The 19384-nt window shown below is 37.1% G+C and overlaps 3 protein-coding genes, 1 long non-coding RNA gene and 2 pseudogenes across 6 annotated transcripts; 3 read left to right on the forward strand and 3 right to left on the reverse strand.

Annotated features, from left to right (window-relative positions):
- Window positions 1-263: 263 nt before the first annotated feature.
- Window positions 264-11317, reverse strand: LOC120115973 (annotated as a pseudogene).
- Window positions 1095-1637, reverse strand: LOC120115851 (eugenol synthase 1-like). Its single transcript, XM_039136453.1, has 3 exons — window positions 1470-1637; window positions 1278-1412; window positions 1095-1179 (listed from the first exon to the last, which is right to left on the reverse strand). The coding sequence occupies exons 1-3, from the start codon at window positions 1539-1541 to the stop codon at window positions 1117-1119; spliced, it is 270 nt and encodes an 89-aa protein (XP_038992384.1). The 5' UTR covers window positions 1542-1637; the 3' UTR covers window positions 1095-1116.
- Window positions 6061-7979, forward strand: LOC120115850 (CTL-like protein DDB_G0269978). The gene is made up of 2 exons (XM_039136452.1): window positions 6061-7151; window positions 7864-7979. The coding sequence occupies exons 1-2, from the start codon at window positions 6076-6078 to the stop codon at window positions 7961-7963; spliced, it is 1176 nt and encodes a 391-aa protein (XP_038992383.1). The 5' UTR covers window positions 6061-6075; the 3' UTR covers window positions 7964-7979.
- Window positions 9090-9770, forward strand: LOC120115852. The gene is made up of 4 exons (XR_005515513.1): window positions 9090-9137; window positions 9244-9291; window positions 9391-9662; window positions 9751-9770. It is a non-coding gene; the product is annotated as an uncharacterized LOC120115852 (long non-coding RNA).
- Window positions 11316-14668, forward strand: LOC120115974 (annotated as a pseudogene).
- A 145-nt stretch (window positions 14669-14813) lies between these two features.
- Window positions 14814-18626, reverse strand: LOC120115853 (uncharacterized protein At1g10890-like). 3 transcript variants are annotated; one of them, XM_039136454.1, is made up of 5 exons: window positions 18558-18626; window positions 17866-18075; window positions 16684-16899; window positions 15492-15711; window positions 14814-15332 (listed from the first exon to the last, which is right to left on the reverse strand). In XM_039136454.1, exons 2-5 carry the CDS (start codon window positions 17997-17999, stop codon window positions 15066-15068), a joined length of 837 nt encoding a protein of 278 aa, XP_038992385.1. In that variant the 5' UTR covers window positions 18000-18075; window positions 18558-18626; the 3' UTR covers window positions 14814-15065. The 3 variants fall into 3 exon arrangements, with proteins under 3 accessions (XP_038992385.1, XP_038992386.1, XP_038992387.1); XM_039136455.1 differs by lacking the exon at window positions 18558-18626 and adding an exon at window positions 18163-18428; XM_039136456.1 differs by lacking the exon at window positions 18558-18626 and having other exon boundaries at window positions 17019-18009.
- Window positions 18627-19384: the final 758 nt, after the last annotated feature.

The raw sequence follows: 19384 nt of genomic DNA on the forward strand, positions 1-19384 counted from the left end.
ATTGAATTTATTTTTGTTTGCATGTATTCAAGCTCCCTGCTTGTTTCTGCTCACCACTCTATAGACTATTGTTCTGCCATTGTCAAGAATCATCGTCTCCGACATGTCTGAAACTTTAGACCCAGAATTCTTTCCCAGGTGTTGGTAAATAAAGTCCTACTAAACACAACTTTTATTCTATGAGTATTGTTTTACTTCTCATTAGAGTACTACCTTCCGCTGCACTGGGGAGCTGCCGAAGATGATGATAAGCAGTAAGCCTTATTCAAAATGCAGCAAGAGCAGGCTTAGGCGGATCGACCAAAAAAATATCAAGAAGCTGATCCATGGTGTACTTGTAATCCGGATATAGACTTGAAGTTTCAAGGTCATCTTCCCCAAGGTCATAGTTCAGATCACCTTTTACAAATATGCTGTGAAGGATGGATGCTGGTACATTATCTGGAAATGGTAAGTCTGCATTCATCAAAAAGTTTATGATTATCAAGTAAGCTTAGCAGCGTTTTCGCCCTATTACTTAATACTACAGGTTCGAGATTCGAATTCGAACTTACTCTCCGATAGTTTCAGAAGTTCTTCCTCTTGTACGTGTCTTCTTGAAACTCCTACCTGTTTTTGTCTCCCATAGAAAAACTATTTCAATCTGGGACAAAACATTCTCCGGTGTCCGGTAATGTACAATCCGGTTGCAAGTTCTCAGATCGTTTTCTACTTTGATTGTGTACTCCGCGATAACTTCCTCATAATTATACAGCACTGAAACGAATCATATATAGAAAACGATTCAAAACTCCAAGTTAAAGCTTTGTTTACGTAGCATGAATTGAACAACTTTGGTGGTTAAGGAATAATTGTTGTCCCTAGAGATTTTAGGTTTGAGCACGACACCTACAGAGATGCTTAGACGTTCAATGTTAAATGAAAAAGCTTTGGTTATGTACCCTTTGCTTCACCGGATCCATAGATGATCATATCCTCGCGTTCTTCGTCTGGACGAAGCAAATAATTTACAAAGTAAGCAGCAAATAATTTACAAAGTAAGCAGCAAAACAATTTGCAGATATGTAAATGTAGGGTATACCACATGCTTCCACTGCCCTTCTTGTCTAAACAAGCTTAAAACGGTGGAAGAAAGCTTAGTCGATCCTCTTCGATGCCAAATTCCGACGGAATGAACCTCTACACAGATTTCAAATATATAGATGTATAAAACCAACTAAATTAATTTCAGCTGCACCAGTTTCTTCATTCTTGTATGAAGAATGTTTTTGACCTACCTTTATGTTACCTGCAACTTTAATGGCTTCAATGATATGAATCTGGTCTGGAACCTGAGGGAACGGTAACGATGAGATCACGATATCGACTCGACGAAGTGTTGCCACGATCTTTTCATGGTCGTCCAGCTCTCCCTGATTCAATATGTACTTGTCAAATGTGCGTACATACATATATATCTACGTACATACCTCAATGACGGTAACACCGAGGGATCGGAATTCATCATGCAAGATGATCTTGTGGGGTAATGGGGCGGGCATAAACGAATGTTTGCTGGCCTAACTTGATGCTTGCCTTCACCATATACGTGTGCCTAAGTAGCCAGTTCCCCCAAATATTAGGATTTTACTCTTACTTTCTTCAACACCACCATTGGCTTCATTACCCATAAATCCTATTTCTTGTGATCTATACCCTCTTCATGTGGCCATATTTATAGTCTAATCCCTAGGGAAGAATGTGGAATTTTATATCATAATAAAACTTATATGGAATTTTATATCATAGTACAACTTATAAAATTTTAATTAGCGGAAACAAATTATCAATAGAATATAAAAATTCGGGTCAGGTCAAAATCGGGTGGAGGATATGTATTTTCGAGTCGATTCAGGTTGGGTGAAAAATATATAATTTTTGAGTCATGTCAAGTTCAGATGAAAAATACATATTTTTTGAATCGGATTGACAAAAAACCCAACCCGACCTGAACTAACCCGACCATGCATTTCAACATCAAATTCACTTTCGAACATGTCAAAAAGATTTAAAATTTATTGATGTATTCATAATTATTTTTTAAAAATTTTGCCAATTCCCCAAATATTAGGGTTTTACTCTTACTTGCTTCACCGCCACCATTGGCTTCCTTATCTATCTTTTCTATTTCTTGTGATCCACGCCCTTTTGATGTGATCATATTTATGTTCTTAATCTCTAAATTTTCTTGTGATCCAATGATAACATGCAAATGCTCTTACAGAAATCACAATCGAGTCATTTGAATCGGATACAGATCGTATCATATTAGATCGAAGAAGATATTTAAAATATCATAATTAATAACTAATGTCCCTGAAAATTAGAATTTATTAGAGTTTATGATCTGAATTCCGCAACTTAATTTTGTGTACTACTGTTTGATTGAAAGTAAGAATTCGTATGAAATAAAACTCCTACATTATTTTTATCATGTAAGTAATCCTATAAACAGAATGTAAAGTACACAAATGATCTCATGACTATAGAATATTACTTTATTAAGTTCATCGACTACTAAAAGCCATAAAATGGTCCTCCAACTATAGAGTGTTGTTTTGTTGAGTCCCTCGACTATTAAAAGTTATAAAATGATCACCCGATTATTCATTATATTCCAAACTCGTCATTTTCGTTAAAATTTGACGGTATTCTGAGTTTAGCGTTGACCCACTGACTATGATATGATTTGATCCCAGAGTCTCAAACAACTATCATATCACAATCATCATGTTAACGTCCAACTTAGACAACCGTCGATTTTTTAATGAAAATTTATAAGGTTGGAACATAATGAATAGCCGAGTGACCATTTTATAACTTTTAATAGTTGAAGGACTTAACAAAGCGACACTCTACAATTTGAGGATAATTTTGTAACTTTTAATAATCAAGAGGTTTAATAAAATAATACCCTATTGTCAGGGGACAATCTGTGTACTTCATCCATTTATTAATTAGGTCTTAAAAATAGTCGCAAACTTCTTGTAAGCTATAGTTTGATTCACTATTATTTTTGTAACAAATTAATGTCAGAAAATTCAGATTGATTAACTCAGTTATGATAATGATGTTACTAAAATATAATATTATGTTACCAATCATCGATTGATCTAATGAGATGAGGTACTATATCTTTTAAAGTAAGGTCTAGGGATTCAAATCCTGATAATTATGAATGGAGTAAATTGAATTGAGAGAATCGCTCTTATCTTTGTAGTATCCGGTCCGGATTATTCGATCAATAGATCAGATATAAAAAATAATATTATGTATTATATTATGACGTCATATTTATACTATGACAAAAAAATGTATATATAAACGAGTGTCGCACGTGTAAGTTTAAACTATGTTTTAAGAATCGATAAAGTGTCGCTATTATGAATAATTGAGGAGAAGTGAATCAAATTTTTTAATCTCAAGTTGATCTGTACACGTAGAATGAAACAATTTGCATGAAAAAGGCACAAATTACATGCTTAGTACTTAAACTATAAGTTTTTATTCGTTTTAATACTTAAACTTTCAATTTTATCAAAATCATAACTTAGGTTTAGTTTTTGTTTTATTTTAGTACATGCCGTTAAAAATTTAAGGGAACTTTTGCACGTGACATTTTTATGGGTAAATTACATCATTCATCCCTTAACTATCTTCTCACTCTCATTTTGATTTTTGAAGTTTAAAAATTTTCAATTTAAGTACACAACTTTCAAATTGCTCATGTTTTAATTACTCTAATTTATTTTATTATTTTATAATATATAATTAAAACAAAAAAATGAAAGTTAGAGTTATTAAATTAGGAGTAATTTAAAAGTTAAGTAATTAAATTAAAATAATTAAACTTCAATGACCATAATAAGAGTGAGAAGATAGTTAGTTGAGTGATGAATGATGTCATTTACCCATAAAAAAGTGTTGTAACAGTGTTACTAAGTTTTTAACCACGGATACTAAAATAAAACAAAAACTAAACGTTAGACATAGTTTTAAAAATTGAAAGTTTAGATTACTAAAACGGATCAAAACTAATGATTTAGGTACTAAACGCGTAATTTACCAAAAAAACTATACATCATTAATTTTGTAGAAAATGTTTTTTTTTCTTAAAAAGAAAAGACATTTAGATAAACTAAATATTCATGTAGACTTGATATAAATATTTAATTTTTTTTGAATTAATCACTAATTACTTTATCAACGGAGCTTGTAGTTGTCGATCGAGTTTATAATTCGATCAATATTATTACAGGAACATTATATAAGAGGACGTGAAATTAAATATGCTTAATCGTTCAATACCATCCGAATTTAAAAGGTAGCGAGAGCCGGCTTAGGCGGATCGGCCAGAAAAACGTCGAGAAGTCGATCGACGGTGGTGTACTTGTGATCCTGATATAGACATGAAGCTTCAAGGTCATTCTCCCCAAGCTCATAGTTCAGGCAATCACCTTTTACAAATATGCTATGCAGGATGGATGGTGGTACATTATCCGGAAATGGTAAGCCTGCATTCATAGGCAAAAGCTTATGGTTACTAATTAATCGGTTCCGTAAGCATCCGACATGTTCGAGACTCGAATCCGAAGTACTTACTCTTGGCGAGTTCCACAAGCTCTTCCTCCGGGACGTGAATCTTCCTGAAACTCCTACCTGTTTTGTTCTCCCACAAGGAAATCAGTCCCATCTGGGACAAAATGTTCATAGGCATCCGGTAGATCACAATTCGGTTGCATGTTCTTGGGTCATTTGCTACTTTGATTGTGTTACTCCGCTGTATCTTCTTCGTAATTGAACAGAACTGCAAGAAACGATGCAAAACACATGTATGTGTGTACCATTAGATGAAACCTTGATGAAGTTTAAAAGCTCAAATTACGTACCCTTGGCATCACCGGACCCGTAGACGATCATGTCACCGTGTTCTTCGTGTGGACGGAGCAAGTGATTCACGAAGTATGCACCGAAACAATTTGCAGACACGTAAGTGTGGGGTATCCCACATGCTTCCACTGCCCTTCGGATCTTTCGCTTCTTGTCCAGACAAGCTTCGAACGGCGGCAGGAAGCTCAGTCGGTCCTCTTCGACCCCGAATTCCGATGGAATGAACCTCTACACACATTCCAAATATATATAGATATATACATAAAACAAACTTGACCAACTTCAGTGATATGAAGAATGTTTTTAACCTACCTTTATGTTACCTGCAACTTTAATGGCTTCAACGATATGAATCTGGTCAGGAACCTGAGGGAATGGTAACGTTGAGATCACTATATCGACTTGACGAAGTGTTGCCACGATCTTTTCATGTTCATCCAGCTCTCCCTGTTCCAAGATATGCTTATCAAACGTGCATACATGCATACGCACATACATACGTATGTACATCACTACAGCAAAATTGTTCTGTAGCGGCGCTTTTAGCGGCGTTTGGAAAGTAAACGCCGCAAAATTTAAACATATAGCGGCGTTTACAATCCAAACGCCACAAAATGATACTTTAGCGGCGTTTCTTAAACAAACGCCGCTATAGAGTAGTACTATAGCGGCATTTTTATATAAACGCCGCAATAGGTACATATGTAATGACGTTTTTCAACAAACGCCACAACAGAGTAGTACTTTAGCGGCGTTTTTATACAAACTCTGCAATAGGTCCATCTATAGTGGCATTTTTTTCTGACAAACGCCGCAAAAGATTTGTACTTTAGCGGTGTTTTTATAAAAATGCCACAATAGAGTTCTCCTATAGTGGCTTTTTTTCTAATAAACGCTGCAACATATTAGAACTTTAGTGGCGTTTTTACACAAACGCCGCAAAAAATATGTACTTTAGCGGCGTTTTCTTAAAAACGCCGCTATAAAATGATAAAAGGTGGCATTTGTGTCAACAAACGCCGTAATATATTTGATAATTTTAATTGTTCAAATCCCTTTCCCATTTTCCATCTGTTCCCACGATCCCCTTTTCCTATCAAATTAGAATCCTTTCTCAAGACTCGTTTTGTTTGTCCGCCGCTGCAAATGAGCAGCACGGAAGAAGAAACCACAAGCACAGCCAAACCCATCCCTCTATACGACGCCGCTTTACCAACCAAACCTCTCCTCTTCAAACCCACCACCAGCTCCACCTACCCATCTCCTCCAATCGAAGAACCACCTCAACCCGACCCTTCCGAATCCGACCCAACCCAGTTCATCCAGATCTCTTTCAATTACGGACCCAGACCTTTCAAAGACCTCCCTTTTCTCTTCCTCTTCCTTCTCTCGGTACTCTGCACTTTTGCTTTCGGTATTTTCTCAATCTTCCATCGAAACGACAGCTACTCCAACGTTTCGACCTTCACCTACGATTCCAATTCCACTTCTTGCGTTCAGGGCACTTCTTTTTCATCAAAATCAGTATGGGTTTTTGAAAGTTCTATTTTTTTGTTGTCAAGTTCGAGTCTTTGGACATATGTAGCATGGACCTTTGTCATAACTTTAGTTCTAAGTGTACCCATTTGTTTCCTTTTGCTTTTGTTACTCAAACACTACACCAAGCAGATAGTTTATGTTTTGCTTCCTTTCTTTGTAATTGTGCCGACTTTCTTTGATGTTTATTGGTTCGTTGCTTGTACCTTGAGCTCTTCTTGTAGCGACACTTTCCCTTTGGTCTATAGAATTTTGGTGCTTGTTTTTGTTTTACTTGGAGTTGGGGTTATTGTTTGGATCGTCGTGGCTAATTGGCATCGAATCGAGTTGACCGTGAGGATTATCGGGGTTGCTTCCGATTCGCTTTCGAGGAACTTAGGATTGTTCTTGGTGATACCGTTGTTGACCGCTGGATTGTTAGTTTATTATGCCCCAATTGTTGTGTTCTTGGTGTTTTCAACGTTTAATGGGAAAATTGTAGCTAAAGAATCGAATGGGGAGTATACTTGTGTTTGGAAACAAGATAGCTGGGTGCCGGCTTATTTTACATTGTCGATATTGACAATGTTGTGGTCCTTGACAACAATGGTGGAAGCTCAGGTTTATGTTATCAGTGGCACAATTGCTCAATGGTACTTCTCGAAGGATGAAGAGAAACCTCACCGTAGTATAAGACGATCTTTGAGGTAACATCCTACTGTTTTTCAGCTTTTTCATGATCTATGATTTTTAATGTATTAATATAGACGGTTTGAAATATATTGTGTTTTTGATAGGATGCAGCATGCTTACATCATGAGTACCAGATTGTGTTGATTAGTTATCAAAGATAATAGTGATCCTATGGGATTATAGGTTGGTAACATTGATTTTAGTATGTTTTTGGCTGCATGATGGATTCAAGTATAGTGTTTGTTCTTGAGTATGGAAGATCACTGTAGTGGCCATTCGCTTTGGTTTGGATTTATAGATTCAATTTGACATTGTTTTTTATTTGCTTGAATGGACTGAAGAATGCATTAATGATCTGGTGCCTAACAACTCTTCTAGAGTATGTTCCTCTCAGGTGGTGTTTCTCTGGTGCCATGAAAAGGGGGCTACTTCTCTAGTTTATTTGCTCAAGTTGCCATGTTGAATACAGCATGTTAATTTCTTTTCTAGAAACATTGAATTCTTTTGGGTCCTTTTCGATTGAGATTAGGCAGTCTTTTAGCTTCGTGTCCACTAGGCATAACACTATTCTTAGTGTCGGTAAGGTGGTTTCTGAAGGATATCTTAATGAAATATCTACAACATCGAGAATCAAGCTGGACATACTTTCAAGGCATCACCCATGTCTGCTTATTTTTAAACAGCTAGATTTAACCTTTCTAACCCTTTGGTTCTAAACACTTGCAAAAATGCATTTGGTCCTTCTTCTGGCACTGTCTGTCTATCTGGACTACTTATCTGTGTCGTTCGAGTGGTGTGTGTTGCTGTTGATAGCGCGAGAGAATAAGATGTTCCCGGGATAGTGAATCTTGTCCTCCGGTGTAGTGTTAATGCCCTAATGTCTGCGATAGAGTTTCTTAACAAGTTCACCATCAACTTCGCCTCAATAACTGGTGAGGCATATTGCACATCTGCGAGGATGACGTATGAGCTTCTAAGACGTAACCTGCTCTCTGCTGTTTTTTTGGAGACTATATCAACTCGTTTGTTAGCAGGACTTATTTTTTTCTTCTCGGCAGTTTACGCAATTGTGGTGAGTCTTCAATAAACTTCCTTGTTATCCTTCATCCTCTCATTTCCACGAATTACGTGATAACCGAATACATATAATGCAGGTATGTGCTATCGTAAAGGGTGTTAGTGATCTAGGGGATAATACATATAATGCTTTATTAGAAGGGATAACTCAAGTTCAACATTTCGATTGTAAATGGGTCTCAGTCACGTAATTTTTTCTTCTTGAAAATGTGTTTTTTTATTCTTTAAATTATCGGTTTTAACCTGGTAATTTGTTCATAAGTGATATTTATTTGTATGTTACGAAATATCCAAAAAAACATGAAAATACAGAAGGCACTATGGGTCTGGAGCTTGATTGTGGACAATATAACATCTTTATTGTGTGTATCATGGTCATTCTCTATATCTTGTTTGCCTATAATGTCTGCAAACTGGTAAGTATTTATTACAGAGTTTCGATTTATTCCTTTTATTTTTCTCCTCTATTTGTATGTCTCAACGTTCTTAATTATCATATTCGGATGTCAAATTGGATCAATCGTCACTGATATCTTTGCTTACGTTTATTTTGCCAGTAAATCCTAGTTTGTTTATTTAACGGCATTTGCTTTAGCTTATTCTGTGAACCTGGTGGCTAATTTTCTTGAATTCCTCGAAAATTCGATGTAATTGTTTACTGGAGAAAAGCTAATTTAAATTATTTCTGATTATAGTACATTTTATTCTTGTTCGAGTGAATTTTGATTTGTAAAATTGAAGGAATGATATTTACTTGCTGAGTGTGTGAAATTTGTCCTAGATTTGATTGAAATTATCTACATAAGAGGTTTAAATCTGATATTTTATTCTTGTTTGAGTGAATTTTGATTCGTAGGATGATGATGGAGGAACTGTAAGTGATGACATTGAGAATCCAAGAGGCACAGGGTTTCCAGGGGTTGGTATGTTTTGGTTAAAAGTGCTTGTTTGATTGCTATGCAATTTCAATTGTACAAAATTTCATCCTTTGTTTTACTCAATTCTGTTATGATTTCCATTGATATACAGCTTCCGTAAGAATGTTCCTCCAAGGGAACAAGCCAAGTGGAAACGCAAGTAAGATCAACTTACATGATTTGTTTTTCTTTTACTAATATTAGCTTTAAAAAAAACTGAGAAAGATAAAAAGTTGATGGTTTTTCCCACCTTGATTAGGACAATTGTTACACTTGCATTGACTTTTCTTACAAGTTCACAAGCAATACTTATTGTCTGGTCGAAGATAGCTGGGAAGTATGAGTATAATGTTACCACAGCGGACTTTATGGTGAGTAGAATAGTCATCTTGTGTTATGACTTGACATGGTGCCAATGGGATTGACCTTATACTGTTATTTCGGGAAACAGGTGGAGACTTTGAAATGTGCCTTGTCACTTGCAGCGTTGGCAAGAATATGGAAAAGTGAAGGTGTTACAGATGATAACAGGTAAATCTTACTTGCGATTGCTTATGTCTAATTTTTTCTATTAACATGGAGATGATGAACATACATTTTTCCTTTATTATTGAACCAGGTTGAGTACAACCCTCGATGAGTTGTCATATTTCCATCTTTATATCTTTCTGTTTGTTAGGAATGTAGTTTTGGAGCCTTTTTCTGGGTGCTATTGATTTAAAATATGTTTGGTCTGATAAGCTGTTAGAAGTTATCATGAAATTCAAGCTTGGATGTTTCTGCACAATTATTAAAATCTATCTCTATATTTTTGCTTATCATCATGATGGTTGCCCATGCCATAGAGTTGTTGACTGCTGGGACTGACTATGCAGAAATGTGTTGTTAACTTTTTTAACGTAAGATATAATGGATTTTCATATAAACTGATGATTTATTTGGATATGAAACTAGAGATCGGGTTTGCATTGACATGGATGGGGCCTTTTCAAGTGGTATGCCAATTGGAGTAATACCTCATGAAGCAAAATATTTGTGCAAGAAATGACAGGACGATACTAGCTCTGTATCATTGTTTTCCCATATAAACTGGATTTATCTCTTTGAATTTAAGCGCCTCATTGTGACGAAAAGTTTTGAAGAATGTGTAAGATTAGAAGCAAAAATATCTTAGATATTATTGTTTATTATAGTTAATAATGTTGAACTACATTATATTTTACGTTAATGTAAACTTTGATTTATTATTATGGATTTCATTTTTCTTGTTATGGATTTTAAGTTTGTTGTTATGGATGTCAAGTTTATTGGAAAATGCTACAGGTTAAATTTGGGTAATAAAAGAGTAGAAAACAACATTTGACAAATTAGTTTTAATTTGCAAAATCAATTTCTTTTAGCTATAGAGAGGTAATTAGCGGCGTTTGTATCTTAAAACGCCGCTATAGATATGACATTTTGCGGCGTTTGTTCTAAAAAAAACCGCTATATACCAGATCTTTTGCGGTGTTTGTGGGAAAAACGTCGCTAAATCTCAAGACCTATTGCGGCGTTTGTGGAAAAAACGCCGCTAAATCTCAACACTTATTGCGGCGTTTGTGGGAAAAACGCCGCTAAATATCAACACCTATTGCGGTGTTTGTTGGACAAACGCCGCTAAATATCAACACCTATTGCGGCTTTTGTTGGACAAACGCCGCTATATATCGTTACCTATTGCGGCGTTTTTTGTTACCAAACGCCGCGAACTTTGGCGACGCTATTTTCAGTGGCGCTTTTTGCGGCGTTTGTCATAGCGCCGCAGGTGTTTTTTGCGACGCTTAAAAACCCCGCTATAGGTATAAAAAAACGTCGCAAATGTACAGTTTTGCTGTAGTGCATACATACATACATACCTCGATGACAGTAACACCGAGGGATCGAAATTCATTGTGCAAGTCGTTCTTGTGGGGCGAGGATTGTGGGGTGATGGGGCGGGCGTACACGAATGTTCGATGTCCTAACTTGATGCTTGCCTTCACCATGTATGTTCCCAAGTAGCCAGTTCCACCAAATACAAGGATTTTGCTCTTGGATTCTTCACCACCACCACTGGCTTGCTTATCCATGTTTCTTGTGATCCACTCATCCTCTTGCTGTGGCCATATTTGTACTCTTATACCTAAGCTTTCTTTCTTGTGGTCCATGGTATCACATGTGCAAAATGTGCAAAATGTGGTGATTTTGATTCAAATGAAGGAAATGTACAAATATGTCACGTCAGAGCAACCTCGTGACTTCATGTAAGAACGGTAGCTGATGTTATAATTTTGATGTGTCCACCTACTAACGTGTGAGGAATCGTTTTCTCCCTTGTTTGTTTCTCGAGAAAACTGGGGAAAAAGTGTTGAAAGTCAAAACTTTCGGTGCATTAATGGTCCTATTTTGCTGCAGAGTGAATTTTCAAGATTCACGGCTGATTCGGTTGTCCAATTTGTTTTCATGTTTTCAGTAGCAATAGAACTTTGTGGAACTTTTATTTTTGGTTTATTTTGATCTCAATTCATGATTTCTGTCCAAAGTTTTTGATGTTTATAACTGGTTCGGAGATGAGTGATTGGAGATGCAAAGATGTAAGAGTTTCATGTTTTCATGGAGAAAATGCATGAAGAAGAGAAGTTACTGCTTTACTTGAAGTTTCTTGTCGTCACGGGTGTTTCGAATTTAACTCGGGGTAAATGAACTGCATTTTCAGATTCAGAAGTTCAAAAGTAAGGTGCCGAGATAAATTCCTTATCCGTGTGCTTGAATGACTTGCTTAAAGACTGTTTGATGATGAGGATTCTAAAGCCGACAGTGAACGACAGGGTCATGTATCATGCATCGATTCGGAAAATGTTGAAAGGTATTATATACTCTTCGGCACCGAATCTCATGTGTCACAGATTATGTTTTTCTAATGGTTAGAGTAAATTCTCCGTTCTTGCAGGCTTAGTGAGAAGACCTTCCCTAATGGAGATGTCTATGTTGGTGATTTTAAGGAAATTATTCCGCACGGGAAGGGAAAGTATACATGGTCCAATGGAACAGTATATGAGGGTGATTGGGAAGCCGGGAAAATGACGGGCAAAGGAACGCTACTTTGGCCTACAGTGATGATATCTCAGGGGGTTACCTTCATGGTTCTGGCGCTTTTACAGCATCTGATGGATTTATTTACGAAGGGCAGTGGAGGATGAATATACGACATGGATTTGGAAGGAAGAAGTATTCGAATTCAGATATTTATGAAGGAGAATGGAAGGAAGGAGTTCATGAAGTTAAGGGTGCATATTTTTGGAACGACGGTAACAAATATACTGGGAATTGGAAACGTGGAAAGATGCACGGTAGAGGTGTTATGGACTGGGTAAATGGTGATCAGTACAATGGTTGTTGGAGTAATGGCTTCCGACATAGGATATTATTTTGGAACATGGACCAGGGGCCTTAAGGATGGAAAAGGAGTATTCTATCCCGCCGGAAGTAGACGCCCCTCTCTAAAGAAGTATGTCTCTGGGATATGATAATGGAAATAAAAGTGTGTTATCACAATGTTCATCGCTACATTTGGAGAACCATATGGTCAAGAAACCGTGTGTATTTGTTGCATTATGTTCAGGTATCTAAGGGAGTTGTTCAAGCTAGATGCAGCAGAGTACATGATGCCCATTTGCGGTGATGATGGCCTGACGGAGATTTCTTCTCCCGGAAAAAGTGGCAGTCTTTTCTATCTATCTCACGATGATAAATTCGTATCTGCTCAGTTGTACTTGTGTTTACAAATCTCGATCGTGTTCATCAAATTTCTATCGATTTAAACGTTGTTGGGGAAGGAAACCTTAGCAGCTGCTTGATTTCAAGCAGGATCCGCGTTTTCTTAATGTAGGCCAATGTATACCCTTAGACCATGAAGGATGTCCTCTATGTTACACAAGGATCTTGATTTGTCATGAGTTTCTTATGGACAAATCATTGCGGAAATTCCTTTTTCTGTAAGTTCCTCATCTAGTAAATTGCAAACAAGCTTTAAGAAGGATGTTAAGCTCCAACCATAGCCCTATATGGTAACCCTTTTGGTAATATGTTCGGAATTTCAAGGTTCAAAGCTAAACAGCAGTGGCCGGTGTTCTGCATGTAGTTTACCATTCGGTGGTTGTTTTTAATGATCAACGTTCTTTTTGCTCGTGTTGCAGACAAATTACAGTTGACAGCGCATTCTTGAAATCCCAACAGATAATTGATTACAGCCTTCTTTTGGGATTACATTTTAGAGCTCCTGAGCAACTCAATGGCCTTGTAGAACCTCCCAACATGATGCTTAGCATGGAGAACTCTCTTCCCGGCCAAGGTAGGTGTCTCGTTCTCATTTGTTCATTTCATGGAATTGATATGGCTTGGCTACACCATAGAGTAAAATAACTTTCGAGTCGGATTAGAATGAAATGTTGCAGTCTTGGCATGAGAACTTACATGATACTAGACTTCGACTCTCCCGGATGCGTTTGATTATTATTGGCAATTTTGTTGTTCTGATATATGGGTGTGAATGACTTAGAAAATTAGAATACCAAGGACAAGGATATGCAGGTGATATGATATACAACCATGACCAGTAAACTTGTTGAAGAGTGAGAGGAGACATGATAATACAAGAACGTTGAACTATTGGAATGACTTCTATATTTCATTTCCGTGGTTATTTTCCGATGTTGGATTCCTTTTCTTTCGTATTATTAATCTCTTTAATGGCACGCACCTTATGCTCTGCTTTCACTAGGTGTAACTCTAGATGGTGAAGTGCTATTTCCTTCAAAAGGTTTGGTGTTGCTGGCTCATGAACCCAGCTCCGTTAACACCGATCCAGGTCCTCATATCAGAGGAAGAGCATTAAGAGCATTCTCTTTGGGAGACAAGGAAGTTGATGTTTTGGTGCCAGGGACCGGAAGGTAGCCGCTTTCATTCTCATTCATTTTGCACATTGGTGCATAGCCTGATTGTACTGTTTCTCTAGAAGGTTTTCATATTTTCCAGTCGATTTTATTCGGTTTACGACCGCTTTTTAACTCAGGTTACGGGTGCAATTAGGAGTAAACATGCCAGCACAGGCTACTCGGAAGCTTTCCCGAGATGAGTCCGATTCGGCAGAAGTTGTACTTTTTGAGGTATATGATGTGGTTCTCTATATGGGAATAATTGATATTTTACAGGAATACAATGCAAAGAAAAAGGCAGAGCATGCATGCAAATCGGTGAAATTCGACCCCACGTCGATATCTGTCGTGGAAACCGAGCTGTATGCTAAACGGTTCACCGATTTCTTGGAACAAAAAGTTTTCCCTGAACAACCATGAATACAAGTTGTGTACATTCATCTCTTGTTGCCATTGCTTCTTCATTCCTTTCTCTACTTTTTGTCCTTCTGACAATTCTTTTTCCACTTGTAAAATGATCGTTTTCTGCACCAGTTGTACTGCCATGGTAGAGTTCTTAGTAAATGAGTTCACATTTTCATCCCTTTTAACGTGTCATATACATGTATACGTATTGTATGCATGCATATTGTTATATATATATACATAGGACCACATGTATATATGTATTCATTTCTTTTTCTTTCATTCATTTCTAGTAGAATATTAGAATTTGGCTATGATCATGAAATTGAATCAAGAGAAATAGAATAATATTAATATTTTAAGGAACAAAGCATGTTTTGCATTCAATATTTGATGAACATAATAACCCTAATTAAATCGTAATTTAACAAACCAAACCAAAAAAGCACAAAATGGCAGATCTTCCATTTGAACCAGTCTCAGAGCTTCCTTCTTATCAAGCTGAGTGGCACTGGCAAAATGCGAATTAAGCCCCAAGCTACGAGTTTGAACCCCCAAGCCAGCAACTTCGATTCGATCATTTTGAACCAAGAGCGAAAGACAACTTCGGATGCAATTTGTTTTTTCCCAGTAATTTCATTTGATTTAAACGTTCCTCCTCTTCCTGCTGCTTCTTCCTCTTCATAGCCTCTTCCTTTTGTCTTTGAAGCCCCTCTAATTCCCAATATCTTTCCTCCTCCCTCTTCTGCTGTTCCAGTGCCTCTCTTCTCTGAGCTTCTTCCACCCTCTTCCGGTTCTCTTCGAGCATCTTTTCTAACTCCTCTTTCTCTTTTCGAGATTGTTCCTGCAAACAAAATCAGCCAAGATTGATCATGAAATGGCAGGACATAAAGTCGCAACTATAAGCCAGAAAGAGAAAAATCGATGAACACATCAACATGTATAATTAAATTGAAACAATCAACAGGCGATAAATCACATGATTTTGTCTTCGGATATTTACCTCCTTTTGCTTAGCCTCAAGAAGGGCCGCTCCCTTCTCTCTTCCAAGTTGAGCAGCAACTTCGTGGTTAAGACTTCTCCGTCCCTCCTCTAATCGCTTCTGAATTTCCTGCTTGATTGCCTCAGAGTTCAAGTACTCTTCGACTTTTTTCTGAATTGCTTCTTCCACTCTCTTCGCAGTCTCTTCTTCTATGAGTTTTAATTCTGTTTCTTGTTGACGCCTGTAAAACAAGAGAAATGTCAAGCAGGAAAATGGAACATGCATTCGGGGAAATATACAGAAACCTTTCATTACAGGTATCTTTCCAAACCAGACAACAGTACAAAAACAGCTGACATGTCATGTTCGCTTCAATTTTTGTTCTTTCTTTCTTTCTTGATCTCACCATCTTTCTGTGTAACTATAATAAATGGGAAAACAAACCTTCATGAAGACAAAGGCACTATATTATGCTATGCTTTTAAGGCATACCTCTAATCAAACCTGATCCAAACAAAAGAGGTACAAAATTGATGAACAGTAGGGAAATGTGCATTCAATCAGATCATCAAATATAACAAAGTTGAAATATAGCAGTATCTTCCTTCAGAAAATCCTGTGGAGAAGAATAGAAAGTAATTTGCCGCAGATTTATAACTAATCACCGTAATACTCCAAACCTTGCATCAAAATACATTTTTTGATGAGAGAGTTTATATCCTTCTATAAGATCATCCTTTTTTAAAGGATAGTGAATAATATTCAACTTAAAACATTTAATCAGAATGGCTCACTGTAAAATGCACTACAATTAGGAAGGTAAAGAAAAGGGGTTTCTGTACATGCAACTAATGTTCTTTGCCCATCAAGAATGAAATTTAAGACCAGGAAAATAATTCAGATTTTTGCAAGCATAACAACCCACATGAGAACTTTACTTTCATGTCTCCCATATGATTTGTGGTTATGTCGTCGTAGTAAACCAAATATCATATTGTTGTGACAAAAATTATACAATAATATATCAGCTCCAACCAGTGTCATGACTCCAAAGCACAGGCGAATGAGACCCAAATATTAATAAAATAAATAAATATTGAACATGTAGCAAAAGTTTAGAAAATTGCAATAAAAGTAGAGTGAATTCAATTCAAGAAGATCTAAAAGAACAGTGGAAAGAAAAATTAAAATAGCCTGCACAAATTCGATATACCTTTTCCTCTCCTCTTCTTTTTTCAGTTTCTCACTAGCATTTTTGTGGTCTATTGACCCAAGGTTTGGGTTAGATGATTTATGAGTAGGATACAATGAAGAACTCCTACTTCTTTGCCTCTTATAACGCATTGGAGTCGAAGAACGACTTTTATGGCGTCTTGCAGTTGGAGAACGGCTTTTGTAGTGCCGCGGACTAATGGAACGACTCTTTCTTCTGTACAGCAACACAAATTACTGAGCAACAGAAACAGAATTGGGACATACTAGCTAAAAAACTAAGAATGAGTAAAGCTCCCCATCTAGCAGAATAAATATAAAAGCATATACAGTTACCTCATACATTGTTAAGATAAGCATTGAGCTCCATCATTTATCACATGAAGAAGATATGGTTACATTCAAGCCACAAAAGGAACCCATCTGCACCCATCACCTGCTCACTTCCCATGTCAAGTGATGGGAGGAAACTTTGTCTTTAATGTTTTAATGAAGAGCATGCTTCCTATCACTTTCATAGACTTCTCTATACATTGCTCCAAGTGTTTTTGTAATTAGCATATTTGACATTTCCATTTTCCCAATCAAAATGAACATTCCTCGCATGTTAAATGCTCACTGAGATGTCGATTAACTCATAGAAGATATTGAATAATACACCATCAAACTTTATTGGAATAATTTCAGCTGCAAGTGGTCATTAACTCAAATCTATAATGTTGAAGGTACTCAAGAAAGTCAGGCAGTGATGCCTTCTGAACAGAAAAGTGCCAGACACATAACAAAACATAGACAACCAAAAGATTAAACTGCAATGTGAATGACACTGAAAACACCAGTCTAACAAATGCCAACAGCACACCCTCAACTGCAGGCTGCAGCAGCACTTTCCATTTGGTGCATTCAAAAATCTAATTGCCACTCCATATCAAATTCTTGTCTGGGTTCCAATTCTAGAAAAGCAACCATAATTGTAAACAGAAAGCAAGCTACATAGTCTTTCCAGTAAATCCGAAGGAGCACCAAAAGATGTACAAATAAGTAGCTTACAAAAACTTGAAGAATTTGTAATTCCAACCCGAAAACAAATTCCAGAGTTCCAACCTTTCTTACAAAATTCCTTACAGCAGCATCTTGTATGTTAACAAATCAACATAAACAGAATGAGTATAAACGGGATCACCTGCTATAAGAATACGGTGACCGGCTTCCATCCCTCCTGCTCCTCCTCCCATGCCTATGCCTTACGGGAGATGGAGAATGTCTATGCCTATATGAAGGCGAGCGAGACCGTGATCTTGACAAATCTCGAGGCATCTGCTATCAGTTAATCGCCTCAACGTTATGAAGTATCTGTTCACGCAAAATCACAATTAATATACAAACGTTTCTCCTGCAAAATTAAAATACTTCTAGCCAAGTCAATGAAACTAAAAAATAAAAGAATCAACTTGGATTCATCATCCTTAATCAAATTGACCTGAAAATCCAATATGGCTGATCGGAAAAATAAAATTATCAGCTTAACAGAAAAAGATTTCGGTTTTCGTCATTCCCTTCTCGTTCTCCCAAAAATTCACGAATTTTCTAGCTAAAAAAACAAAAACAAAAGAAATCAGATAAATTTAATGCAATAGAAGAAACCCTAGAGCAGGCCAACATGCGGACGAACACCGAAAATCTTAAGAATCCGCGCTTTACATGAAATTCACATTGAATAATAATAATAACTACAACATGTATAGCAAATCAGCACCGAGCCCTAAATTGGAGAAATAACGCAAATAACATGCACGAAAAGTAAAATTCGAGAGCAAATTTGTTGAAAAATTATATGATATTCCTTGGGCGAATTGTTCGAATGAAATTCAGTACCAGTAATTTAGTTGAATTTGATGAAATTGTCTCAATCTAAGTTCAGATCGGAGAAGTTCTGCATTTGCTAAGGATATAGCATTTAGTTTAGTTGAAAAGATATAATGTGTAAAGTATACCATACATCATTAAATTAAGCTTAAATAAATTTTTATTATTAAACTTTTAAAAATTATAAAATAATCAATAAATTCATCAAAATATAACAATATAACATCACGACGGCAAAACTTTCGAGATAATGTTCTGGAAAAAATTAATTCACGAGATAAAACACTCCCAAGATTAATTGTTCAAATAAGGTGAAATCCACAGTGTTGGTCGTAGGTCGCCATGCCTTCCGGGCGACCTATTAGGTCGCCATGTCTTCCCGGCGAGCTACAAGAGATTGTATGTGCCATGCACGTCCCAACACGCTGGGCATCCGACCGAGGCCATCCGAGAGCATCCGAGGTCATCCGACCGAGGCCATCCGAACGAGCTATGCGAGGGCAACCGAGCGAGCTATGCGAGGGAATCCGAGGGAAGCCGAGCGAGGGTAGGTCGCCCGGAGTGCATGGCGACCTACAAGGTCGCCCGGAGGGCATGGCGACCTACAAGGTCACCCGGAGGGCATGGCGACCTATGTGTTGGGACGTGCATGTGCCATGCAACACGTTCATTCTCTCTGTTTGAGCAAGGTTAGGTCGCCCGGAGTGCATGGCGACCTACGGCCAACACTGTGGATTTCACCCTATTTGAGCAATTAATCTTGGGAGTGCATTAGCTCGTGAATTAATTTCTTTCAGAATATTATCTCGAAAGTTTTGCCCATCACAACATTACAA

This window comes from Hibiscus syriacus, unplaced genomic scaffold (assembly GCF_006381635.1).
Source record: "Hibiscus syriacus cultivar Baekdansim isolate YM2019G1 unplaced genomic scaffold, ASM638163v2 tig00110279_pilon, whole genome shotgun sequence".
Taxonomy (NCBI): Eukaryota; Viridiplantae; Streptophyta; class Magnoliopsida; order Malvales; family Malvaceae; genus Hibiscus; species Hibiscus syriacus.